Source organism: Cebus imitator, unplaced genomic scaffold, assembly GCF_001604975.1.
Source record: "Cebus imitator isolate Cc_AM_T3 unplaced genomic scaffold, Cebus_imitator-1.0 Scaffold67, whole genome shotgun sequence".
In the NCBI taxonomy this organism is placed as follows: domain Eukaryota; kingdom Metazoa; phylum Chordata; class Mammalia; order Primates; family Cebidae; genus Cebus; species Cebus imitator.
The window spans coordinates 3,477,601-3,490,346 of record NW_016107382.1 but is presented as its reverse complement, the minus strand read 5'-3'; the positions used below and the strand labels follow the sequence as shown (position 1 = coordinate 3,490,346).

Sequence of the window (12,746 nt, the reverse complement as noted above, 5' to 3'; positions counted from 1 at the left end):
AGGGGAATTCCTCTTTTTAAAACCATCAGATCTTATGAAACTTATTCACTATCATGAGAACTGGAAAGACCTGCCCCCATGATTCAGTTACCTCCCACTGGATCCCTCCCACAACACGTCAGAATTAAAGATGAGATTTGTGTGGGGACACAGCCAAACCATATAATTCTTCCCCTGGCTCCTCCCAAATCTCATGTCCTCACATTTCAAAATCAATCATGCCTTTTCAACAGTCGCCCAAAGTCTTAACTCATTTTGGCAATAACTCAAAAGTCCACAGTCCAAAGTCTCATCTGAGACAAGGCAAGTCCCTCTGCCTATCAGCCTGTAAATTCAAAAGCAAGTTAGTTACTTCCTAGATAAAATGTGGGTACAGACCATCAGATCTCGTGAAACTTATTCACTATCACGAGAACAGCACGGGAAAAACTTTCCCCCATGGTTCAGTTACTTCCCACTGGGTCCCACCCAAATCTCATCTTGAATTCCCACATCACATATTAATATTTATTTTCTCAGACTTACATTCTCCACTTGGGCAGTGCTAAAGATGTGGAGAAATATAGGACAGGCTGTGTCTTTAAGATATTTATAGTAATTTAGAAAAATGTACAACCATACCATGATAATCATGTAAAATGAGGTGTGGGCAAGAGTAGGAAAGTCATCTCCCCATTGCCTTTTATTCTGTCCGTTTATTCTATCCCCTTCCTCCCCTCCCCATTACATCCATATCCCCTCCCATTTCTCCCTTCTGTTTACTATTTCATTTTATTTGTATTGATGCTTAAATTTCAAATCAAGAATACTGGCTATTCTGTTTATGCAATTTTGCTCAATTCGTAGGACTCCAGGACATAGTACAAAGTTTGCATATAGTTGCAATAAATCTCTGTTACATGAACACCAACACACTTACTAATTGCCTAGCATTATGCTGCTCCTACGTAAAACAAATGTATGTTTGATTTCAGGAAAGGAGAGAAGCGTAGTTGGAGGAGATTTATGTATACCTAAAGGAAGAATTAGAAATATTTGTTTGTATTCAGACTGTTAGGGGCGATGAGAAAGTTTGTTAATGGAAAAAGCTAGAACACAAAAATTTCACCTTGTAAATACCTGCAGAAATATTTCTCTTTAGTGGTTTTCTTATGTTGCTAAGAAGTAGCAACTTTTTAACATTTCCCTTTGTGTAGTTCCTTATCAGCTCTGTGTACAGGTACCTACCAAAGATAGGGTGGAAACTTGCATCTTCTACCAATCCCAGAGAATAGATGAATATGAGGCCTGTTTCTCAAAAAGAAATTTAAACTTATTTTTTTTTTTTTTTTGGAATCAAGAACTAACTTACCAGTGTTTCACTATAAAATTTTACAGTTAATTGAAACCTGGTTTTGCCTTCTTAACTGTTTTTTGTTTGTTTGTTTGTCTTTTTTTTGACGAAGTCTCACTCTGTCATTCAGGCTGGAGTGCCATAGTGCTATCTCAGCTCACTGCAAACTTCACCTCTCGGGTTCAAGCAATTCTCCTGCCTCAGCCTCCTGAGTAGCTGGGATTACAGACGCACGCCACCACACCTGGCTAATTTTTGTATGTTTGGTAGAAACGAGGTTTCACCATGTTGGTCAGGCTGGTCTTGAACTCCTGGCCTTGTGATCTGCCCACTTCGGCTCCCAAAGTTCTGTGATTATAGACTTGAGCCACCTTCTTAACTGTTAACCCAAATTGTCTGCTCCTACTGTTTTAAATTGTATTGATTACTAATATCTAACAACATTGTAGGCCAAAGTGGTTCCAAAATTTCATTAAATTACTGAGAAGTGGATCTTCTCTGCAAGTGTATTGTGTTGTATACTATCAAGTTATATTTATATTCTCTTTTCCTCCCTTTCTACAGTTCCAGGAACTCCTCATAGAAAATTTGAAACTCTTTTCTGTTACATGGTAGTGGTAGAAATTCTGATGAAGGAAGTTCACGGGGTTAAAAAAATACATTGTTGATAACAACAAAATAGTTTCAAGCCCTCTTTAAATCTCATATTTTGTGATTCTCCTTCACATCACATCAGATGTTGCATAAAGTATATTAAAAACAGGTCCCGGCTTTTGAGTTTCATTTCAGTTAGACAGTAGTTTGCTGTCTAATTCAATCACGAGGAAATATTTTGTGAGTGTTTCATCACATAGAGTGTTGGAATAGATGCTGATTAGAGAGAACTGCACAGACTACGTTCCTCTCCTCAGGTTATTTATAATAGAATGTGAGATGAAAATTTAAAAAAGGTCAAAACACAGAATTAGAGGAAAAGGTGAGTAAAGTGTTTAGCATTTTACTTCTATTTCAGTAAAATGTCTCTTGGGAGCCTTGGGAGGCAGGCCAGAATGATTTAAAATGTTCAAAGAACAAACCATCTCAAATTATCCACCTGAAAAGTTGGAATTCATAAGTGTAGATTTCCTATGTACATACAGCAAAGAATCAGCCTTTCTCTATCCCTGGGCCCCTACATCTGGTTAAAGCCTGATCATCTCTGTTTGGATTGCTGAAAACCAATGGAAATTGTTAGAGCTCCTCCTAATTGATCTTCCTTACAAAGACAGATAGATAACATGGTTGAGATTTAGGAATTTAAAAAAAAGTTCACATGTCTGAAAAAAAAATGTCTTATGGAGATGCTGAAAATATGTGATTAAATAGCCCAAATAGACGTCATAAATAATTTATGTATCTTTTAAGTTGGTCAGTATGAGGTTTGTATTTAAATTGCATCTTTCCTCAATTCAAATTGCTGTAGGCTTTTGGGTAATTTAAAAATATTTTGTATTCATGAGCACTTCTTTTATAATTGATGTGGATGTTTGCTTATAGCCCAAGTCTAATTTGTAAGCTGGAAAGTTCATTTGTTTATTCATTTCACATCTATTATACATTTACTATGAGCCAAATATAATGGTAGAGGTTGGTTTTGCAGTTAATTTTAAAGCTTACTTACATTATCGTGAGCTCTATTTACCTAAATTCCAATAAATTCTGTGTGGGGGACAAAGCAGGGATCCACCAAGTGAGCCTGCTACCCTTTGTCTAGATCTCTGTTGTAGCACTTACTGCATTTTTTCTTTTTTGACATTAATTCTGTCATCTGGAATGAGAACAGCATGGTCTGGGTCAATCTGATTGTTACTGTGTCTTCACCTAACATAAAACCTCCAACACAATAGAAACCCCAAAAGGGTGGCTTGAATAAGTAAAGCATCATGTGTACATGGACTGCTCTATCTGAGGACGTTTTTATTCTCATTGGGTGTTAAGGCCATTTCACACTCTGAAATATCATCTCTAGAAAAAGGCAACATGATTTCCTAAAAAAACCCTGTTAACTTAATATCATCCATAATTTGACTGAATATTGACCCGAACCACTTTAACATCACAATGAAGTCTTATTCAAGTCATTTTTTGTAATAATTAGACCTTAAGGTTTAGAGTGAGTTATTGGAGTGCTATTTATGAGAACAACTATTTTATACTAATCTTAAGAATATTTTTCAACTTCCTGGTAGGTAAAATCAGGCTTGGAAGATGCAGTTCTTGTCTGGAGAGGCTGATGAGGATTTCTCTGAGAAACCCTTCCTAGCCATCCAGCATTAGTTGCTTTCTATGTATTCAGTGGGTTTATATTCACATAAATATACTTTATTAGTACTTTGAGTATGAAACAGTACTGAATGGAGACAGTAGTCTTATGCAGCCAGAATTTATGTGAAATTACTGATCATTCTCATTTAGGTGGGAGTAAATGGTGGTATTTTGGAGTGAAATTTCTGGTTCTGTCCTTACAGGATTGCTCATACAGGATTGTCATTTACTATTGAGTGGATTGTGCATTGCACAAAGAAACACATCTAAAGTGCACACTACTTACAAACATAAATTTGAATATTTATTAAGATAATTTTATGAGCAGTAAATTTTCTTGCTTTAATAAAGTCAGTAATGGCCAATTTCATTACAGATGGAATAAAACTTGATGAAGAGGTACATTGTTTTTAAAATTTGTACAAAGGCTGTGTATGGACTTGTTGTGGCCTGAACTTGGACAAGTTACATAACTCCTTTACCTTTCATGTGGAGATATTGTCTACCTTGCTCAATTGGTTATAAATATTAGATGTGTATGGTGTACAGTCAGTGTTCATTAAATACTTTTGAATGAATATTAAAGCACTAAGCATAATGTCTGTATAAAGGTTTGATATATCGTTGCTCATTTTTGCCTTGAATAAGGGGAGTTTAAGATTAATACTACACGTGTAAATACAAGCTTTTGAAGTTTCTTAAGTGTTTCATATTTTGCACTTTATTACTGCGTGGTACTACCTAAAATGTTCCTAATAAGATGTTTGGGATCCTTTAATTTCCTGAGGAGTGCACATCCAGTATAAAGGAAATTATGACTATGTGACACATTGAAAGGAAAAATTAGTGACTCATAGTTGGGCTTATTTTGAAATGCTAAAATATTGGAATCCTAGGTTTGGAAGGAAACATTTAATTTGAGCTACCATCAGTTTCTTGAATTTCACATTATTTATCAGATATATATTGATCGATTATTGTATGTTGGAACTGCGCTATGCATGACGACTTATTGAGAAGTTACAGGGCATTGCATGAACATTTCCAGGGAGAATTCACACTTATGAATCTTATTTCTAGGAATCTCTCTTATGACAATTCAAAATCTTTCTCTATCTTTCATTTATTGGTTTAGCTTTTCTATTTAGGGTACAAAGAAGTAAGCATGTTTATTTTTTAGAAACATCTTTCTTATACATGAATGAAATTGAGTTTCTTCTGAGACATCTGTTCTTCATGCAAAACATCACTGCATTCCTCTGTGGTTCCTCAAGCTACTGCACCATTTTGCTCACTCCTGTGAACTCCTTCCAGGTTGTCTGCTAAGGTATGGCACACACCAGGGTCTCCAGGCTCCAGCTGTAGATCAGCCATCACAGAACAATCACTTTCTGCATTTCAGACACTGTCTTTCAAATCTGTGGCATGATTTATACTCGTAACTGTCTGATCAATATGTACTATAAACTGTCTCTTCCCTATTGTTGTTTTAAAAATTGTATTTATTTTTCACATGTTACCATAGATGGTAATTTCTGGAAGAAGATAGATGATCTCTGTAATTTCTTAAGGAGCTTTTCATATTTTCATATACTGTTCCAACCATCAAAATGATAATGACAATGAAGAGCTCTAGGTTATTGAATTACCATTTGGAAGTCATTTTTGGTCCCATTAATTAAAGCATCTGTAATTCATACAATTTATGACAGATAGGTGGTAGGTTGCTAAGGAAGGATTTCTATAGCTTTGCAGATTTGTTTGTATAAATTGCTGTCTCAGGTAAACAATTTTTTTCAATAAACAATGTGATAAGTAATTCTACTTATAACTCTAAGCACTTACTAAAAAACTTTAATATCTGTTCACTTTTTATTTTAGTTAACAAATGCATGAAATGCCTCTTTGTACCAAGTGTACTCTGACTCAGCACTTGGGACAAGTGCCCTGCCTAGCAGAACACTAGAAGAAGCCAGTTATAACTCAGGGACAATTTATAGCTGTGCACACTGCTATGCTTTGCTACTTATAGAGAAAGGAGAGGACAAACAGTGTAGTAAATGAATTGGAAGATGGAGACGGGGAAGAGACCTCTGTCTGAATGAAGGGTGAATGTTTGGAAGCAGACGGAGAGGTAGACCTGGATAGATGGTATGTTAGTTTCCTAGGGCCGCCATGCCAAATTACCACAAACTTTGTGGCTGAAAACAATAGAAATTTGCTCTTCCATAGTCAGGAGGCCAGAAGTTTGAAATCAGGTTTTTGACAGGGCCATGCTACCTATCAAGGCTCTGGGGAAGAATCTCCCTTTGTCTCTTCCTATCTTTGGCAATCCTTGGCATTCTTTGGCTTTTGTATGCGTCACTCCAATCTTTGCCGTTTTTTTTCGCATGACCTTCTTTCCTGTATCTTCTCCTCGGTATCTCTGTGTCCAAATCTCTCTCTCCTTTTATTTTTGAGACGGAGTTTCCCTCTGTCACCCAGGCTGGAGTGCAGTGATCTCGGCTCACTGCAACCTCCACCCCCCAGGTTCAAGCGATTATCCTGCCTCAGCCCCTAGAGTAGCTGGGACTGAGGCACATCCCACCATGCCCGGATCATGTTTTGTATTTTTGGTAGTCACAGGGTTTCACCTTGTTAGCCAGGGCGGTCTCGATCTCCTGATCTGGTGATTCGCCTGCCTCGGCCTCCTGAAGGGCTGGGATTACAGGTGTGAGTCACTGTGCTGGCCTTTTATTTTCTTTCTCTTTTTCTCTTTTTAATAAAGCCACCTGTCATGAGATTAGGGCTTGACTTTATCAGTATGACCTCACTTTTACTTGATTACATCTGCAAAAATTGTATTTCCAAAGAAGCTCACGTTTACAGATGCTGGGTAACTTAGTCTATTTGTGCTGCCATAACAAAATACCGCAGACTGGATAATTTTTAAAGACCAGAAATGTATTTCTCATAGTTCTAGAGGCTGTGGAGTCCAAGATAAGGCGCCAGCAGGTTCATTGTCCAGTGATGGTCCAGTCTCTGCATCTAAGATGGCGCCTGGAATGCTGCATCCTCTAGAGAAGATGAATGCTGTATCTTCACACAGCAGAAGAAAAAAGGTCAAAAAAGGATGAACTCCCTCCATCAGGCCTTTTTATAAGAGCAACTAATCTCATTCATGAGGGAGGAGCTTTCATGCCTAATCACCTTTTAGAGGCCATACCTCTTAATACTATCACATTGGCAGCACTTGAATTTTGGAGGAGACACTTTCAAACCATAGACAGGAGTTAGGACTTGAACACATCTTTTTGGGAAAACAATTCAATCCATAACAGGTGAGGTGGACCAAATCATGGACACTTTAAATGAAGGTGGAAGAGTGTGGGTTTTATTTATAAGTTAGAGGGCCACTAGAAACTTTAAGTAAGGGTGCTAATAAGATAGTTATTATAGGAAGGTCTGATAGAGGTATGCTATAGCATGCTGACCTGAAAATGATGTTTAGAGGTGGGAATATTAATGAGGATATCACAGCAGTGTTCCATGGATAAAATGAAGGAAAGTTTATAAGGGAAGATGTGGAAGAATGTGTTTTTTCAAAGATGGCTGCAGCAATTTCTCTCATACCACTTGCTCTTTGTAATGAGACCTTCTCACTGTGTCATTAATAGGTGGTATCTGTTTCTCTACCTATGAATCTGGGCAGACCCACTGACTGTTTTGGCCAATAGAATAGGGTGAAAGTGACACCTTGCCAATTATTATATGCATAGACCTTTCCTGCCCCTTTCTTACCCTGAGACCACCACGCTGTGAAAAGCCTGGGCCATGGAGCTCTGTAGAGAGGCCCTGGAGGCAGGGCCAGGGCTAGGGTGAGGCAAGAGAAGTGCCTTGTACAAAATTTAAGGAGGTGCTCTGAGGTGCATTTGCATGACATTGAGAAGTGTTCCTTAAGTTTTGTACCCAAGGCACTTCTCTTAACTCACACTAGTTCTGGACCTGCTGGGGGGTTGGGGAAGGGAGAGAGAGATTGAGATTGAGCTAGAGAGAGATTGAGATAGACAGATAAAGAAACACCATGGAAGGTGCAAGACATTAGAGTAAGGAAGGAAGCCATCTTGAACACTGGTCCCCCAGCCCAGGCTAACAGCCGGCACCAAGTAGATCAGTGGTGAATCACCAAGTTGACCCTGTCTAAACTGATCCACAAAATGCTGAGTGAAACAAAATTGCTTTTTTTTGTTTTTGAGACGGAGTTTCGCTCTTGTTACCCAGGCTGGAGTGCAATGGCACGATCTCGGCTCACCACAACCTCCGCCTCCTGGGTTCAGGCAATTCTCCTGCCTCAGCCTCCTGAGTCGCTGGGATTACAGGCACGCGCCACCATGCCCAGCTAATGTTTTGTATTTTTAGTAGAGACGGGGTTTCACCATGTTGATCAGGATGGTCTCGATCTGTTGACCTTGTGATCCACCCGCCTCGGCCTCCCAAAGTGCTGGGATTATAGGCTTGAGCCAACGCGCCCGGCCTCAAAATTGCTTTTTTAAGCCACTTAGTACTGGGGTAGTTTGTTATGCCACAATAGATTACCTAAAACACCCTCCTGTCTTGCCAGTATTATGTGAAGCTAACAGTTGACTGAGAAATACCAACTTGCTCTCTACTTATTGAAATTTAATAGAGCTGAATGTTTGATAGTTCCTTGGGGTGAAAGGATGAAGGAAGAGATGAGAGAGATTGTAGTGGGTAGCAGTCTAGGAAATAGAATTTAATTCCTTACTTCTACCTGCCTAAGCTACATAGCCACACAGCTTTTAATGTGTAAGGTTGGCCAGAACTAAAAGGTACACACACTCACAGTTGGAGTCTTTGTAGAAACAAAACTCATGTCTCTTTCGATCTATGCCATGCAGAGTGCTGTGAAATTCACATTTTCAAGCAAATCGTCTGAATTCTGATGCTAAATGAATTAAGTTTTCCCTGGATCCCATTAGCCCTCATTTGGGAAGGAGGGGTGTCAATTTACCTATTTCTTCTTGGCTATGTCTGAACAAATCAAGCTTTGAATAAGAGGTTTATTTTTATGAAGATTGAAGTTACTAATTTTCTTTGAGTACCTCTGTTTTACAGTAATTTACACATTCTTTTGAATGGTTGTTGGCACACTTACTTATTTTCCTTTGAGGCATTTTCTAATTACTTGTAAGCAAGGCTGAGGAATAAAGAAAATCCAGAAAAAACTTTAAGAAAGGGACCGTTTTGTAGACAAGGTGTGTTACGCATAAAATTAAAATAGAATGGATACTTTTAAAAGCCTTTAGTCCATTTTATACGTTTCTCTGCTCGCTTCTACAAGTACCTGGTAAGTGACGATTTCCCAACCTATTATTCATTTCTACATGATGTTAGACGTTTTTATGACCTCCTAGAGTACTTAGAATCTGTACTACACAATTTAGCACCTAATTATATTCTGTTCATTATTATATCAGTGTAAATTCCCATCCCCTTAAGTAGATTATATGATCTTAAAAGTCAGGGACCATATCTTACACTTCTGTATTCACATTCCAACTAGCATAGCCATCACTTGGGGCCATTTTAATTGATAGACACATGTTGAGTTCTAGTCCCTCAAATATCAGTGAATATATCTGTGGAGCACCTCTGGATATGGGGGCAGAGGTAGGCAAGTTACTTTTTCTTTCGCAAGGAGTTTGTCAACTAGTGTTAAGTACCAAGTACCAAGGTGAGGGATTACTTTGACAGAGTGACTTCCTTTCTCCTTTTCCTTTAGTGTCAGACCAGAGCAGAGGAAAAGCAGGGAGCCATGAGCCAGCATGCCATCATTATCATTTTGATGTAGGTGGATGATTGGCATTTTTATTGCTTCTCCAATTGGACAAAACTACTAAGGGTGTCTGACCCAGGGAGTCTTACTTGGCTGAGCCACTAGGCTAAGTGGTTGGCAGCCTTACCTTTCTCTTGTTTTGAGTGAGCATCAGGGTATCAGATTCACATTCTTTTTATTGTGATAAAACATACATGACATAAAATTTACCACTTCCTATTCCTTCATATCCCCATTGCCTGCTAACCACTATTCTACTTTCTGTCTCTAGAATTTGACTATTCTAGGTACTTCATCTAGGTGGAACCATACAATATTTGCCCCTTTGTGGCTGGCTTATTTCAGTTAGCATAATGTTTTCAAGGTCCATCTCAGTTGTATGAGGTGTCAGAATTCCATTCCCTTTTAAGACTGAATAATAATCTATTATATATATGTGTATATGTACATATATACACACACATACACACACACACACACACACACACATATATATGTTTTGTTGAACTGTTCATCCATTGATAGGCATTTGGTTGTCTCCACTTTTTGGCGATTGTGAATAATACTGCTATGAACTTCGATATGCATACTGATCCCCATTATTCTGAACACTAAAACTGATTTAATACTCATGGTGAGCAAAGTCCCCTTCTTAGCCATTAAAATATCTGGAAGGGGAATGAATCTCTGGAATTTCATAACTTGAATTCAGACTTAAATACTCATCAGGAAAATATGACTTAGCAACATTTTTTAGATTAGGATCGGGACCAGTACTGGGATTTAGTAAATATGTCCTGTTTATTTGTCCTTCAGAGTGTTTCCTGTCTCCATTTTTTTTTTTTTTTCTACTGTGTCATGACTTCATTGTGTATCCTCATTGCTGGGCAGCAGGACTCCAGCAGTCACATTCTAACTGGTCTCCCGCTTTCTGGTTTTTCTTATAAAGTGCTGATTTGATCATCTTACAATACTGAACAAGAACTTTCAGTGGCTCCCCATCACATACAGGACAAAGCCCAAGCTCGTTTGCCTGGCACCTATAGGCCTCTTGGAATCTGGCAGCAGCTTACCACTCAGGCCCTGCTTCTCTCACTTCCTGCAGAAACGCTGCCCAACTCAGCATTGTCTTCTCATCACCATCTGAATTAATTATCCTTTTCTTGGATTTTCTCACTGCTGTTTGTTCCATCATGTATAAACATTTTGATGCTGTCTTCAAGTTTTAGCTTAAATATCAGCATCTCTGCTCTTTTTTAAAAAAATAATTTTGAAATGCTTGCTCTTTTGAATATGCATGCATTTATTGTAAGACTAATCATGTAAATGATGTTTTTGTAAAGCTAACGTTTTTGAGCACTTGGGCTAAGTGAATTACTTGCATTATTTCATTTCATTTTTATAGATTTTATATGAAGTATATACTATCATTATCCATTATACAGATGATGAATTTGAGGCTTTGAGATGCTAACTTGTCCAAAATCACACAAGTGTTAAGTAACAGATCTACGTCTTGATCTCAAGATTTTTGCTGTCAAAGCATCATCTAAGATGTATATTCATTGCATTAATTAGATTATAGGCCTGTATGAATAAGAGCTTTAGTGAATCCCCCATGGGAGGCACTCATCAGCGGTCAAAGTCAAAAAAAGGTTGTCTGTTGAGTGGAAACTTTTTTTTTTTCTTCATCTGTGGTTTTCTTTTTAATTATCTTAAGTCTTATGATCACACATCATTTTAAAATTTGTGTTTATCTCCTTTACTTTAATCCTTTTAAGTTGGCAAAAGCACCATTCCCAATCACAAATACACAGCAGTTGTACAGTTTTGTTTCTGAATGGCTGTTTAAAGACAATCCTACATTATAACTTAGGTTGACTTAGCTTGTAAAGAATTCAAGAGTGAAGTTTAATTGGATACTATAAAGACAATCCTAAATTATAACTTAGTTTGACTTAGATTGTAAAGAATCCAAGAGTGAAGTTTAATTGGCTTCTATTTTAAAAGCATGTGACCTTATAGATCATCTATAAAATGTGTAAAGTGTTAAATAATTTTTGATATTACACATAAACCACACAAAATGCCTTTCAATAAGTAAAAGGAACCATTTTAAATACAGGGAATTCTAATTAGATTGGCATAGTTAAGGCTGAAAACATAAAATAGCCGTTGCTACCCACTTATCTTCAACCCTTGCCTTTTTAAGAGGCAAATGAACAAAACACTGGTGAATCTTGCTCGATTCTGAGACAGTGAAGGAATTTCCCCCATATTTAAATATATTCACATAACCAGTTATGTAAATCTAAATATAAAACCAATCTCCAGTAAGTTTTAAGATGGCACTCACCATCTTTGCGAAAAGTTTAACATTACCAATGAAGTCTAATCATATCTTTAAAAGGGTTAAACAGTGATAGAATTTACTAAATTGGAATTACTATTAAAATCCCAAAACTGAACATATTCATTTAACCACAAGCCAGTCTTAGTTTTAAATCAGGACTGCCCAACAAAATATTCTGTCAGTCATTCATGATGTAAATTCTGGTGTATGAGATCTATTAAAATATGGTACACATAAAAAAGTCATGAGACATTTGTTTCGTAATAAATAAGGCAGTGGCCAATTATTACTCATTAGTAGCTTTTTTGAGATAAGCTATTAAGTCTTCCATTTCTCCCTTCTTCTTAATGCTGACAAAGATCATTTTTGTCCCAGGGATATACTTCTTGGGATTCTCCAAATACTCCGTCAGTGTATCCTCTCCCCAGATGAGGCCTTTGTTCTTATTGGCGTCGGTGTAAGTGAATCCAGAGGCCTGACCTGTCTTCCACCCAAAGATACCATGGAGATTAGGCCCAGTCTTGTGCTTGCCTCCCTTTTCCACGGTGTGACATTGGGAACACTTCTGAATAAAAATCCTCTTGCCTTTCTCAACATCACCCATATTTAACTCTTTTTCGTCGCTAGCACAACAAAGGTTACTGCTCGGAAGCCGGACGTCCCACCCTCTTAAGTCGGAAACGTTTTTTAAAATTAGCCCACTGGGGATAAGCTTAGCATGATTTTTCAACTGGTTACTTCAGTCTATTTCTTCAAGATGAGGAAGGCTTCATAACTGTTCATGTCTGATTAGGCTCACTCCTGAGACATGTCTTTCTGTCATAGCACTGACGGTAGTTATCTGTAACCTGTGTGTCTCCCAAATATCTTTGCTTGAACTCCTTTTACCTAGAACAATAGCCTACCTGCACATAGCTTCA

At 37.8% G+C, this 12,746-nt stretch overlaps 1 protein-coding gene across 1 annotated transcript; it reads right to left on the bottom strand.

Annotated features, from left to right (window-relative positions):
- Positions 1 to 12,096: 12,096 nt before the first annotated feature.
- On the bottom strand, positions 12,097 to 12,490 carry LOC108305848 (cytochrome c-like). Its single transcript, XM_017530615.2, has one exon. It carries the CDS (start codon positions 12,428 to 12,430, stop codon positions 12,113 to 12,115), a length of 318 nt encoding a protein of 105 aa, XP_017386104.1. The 5' UTR covers positions 12,431 to 12,490; the 3' UTR covers positions 12,097 to 12,112.
- Positions 12,491 to 12,746: the final 256 nt, after the last annotated feature.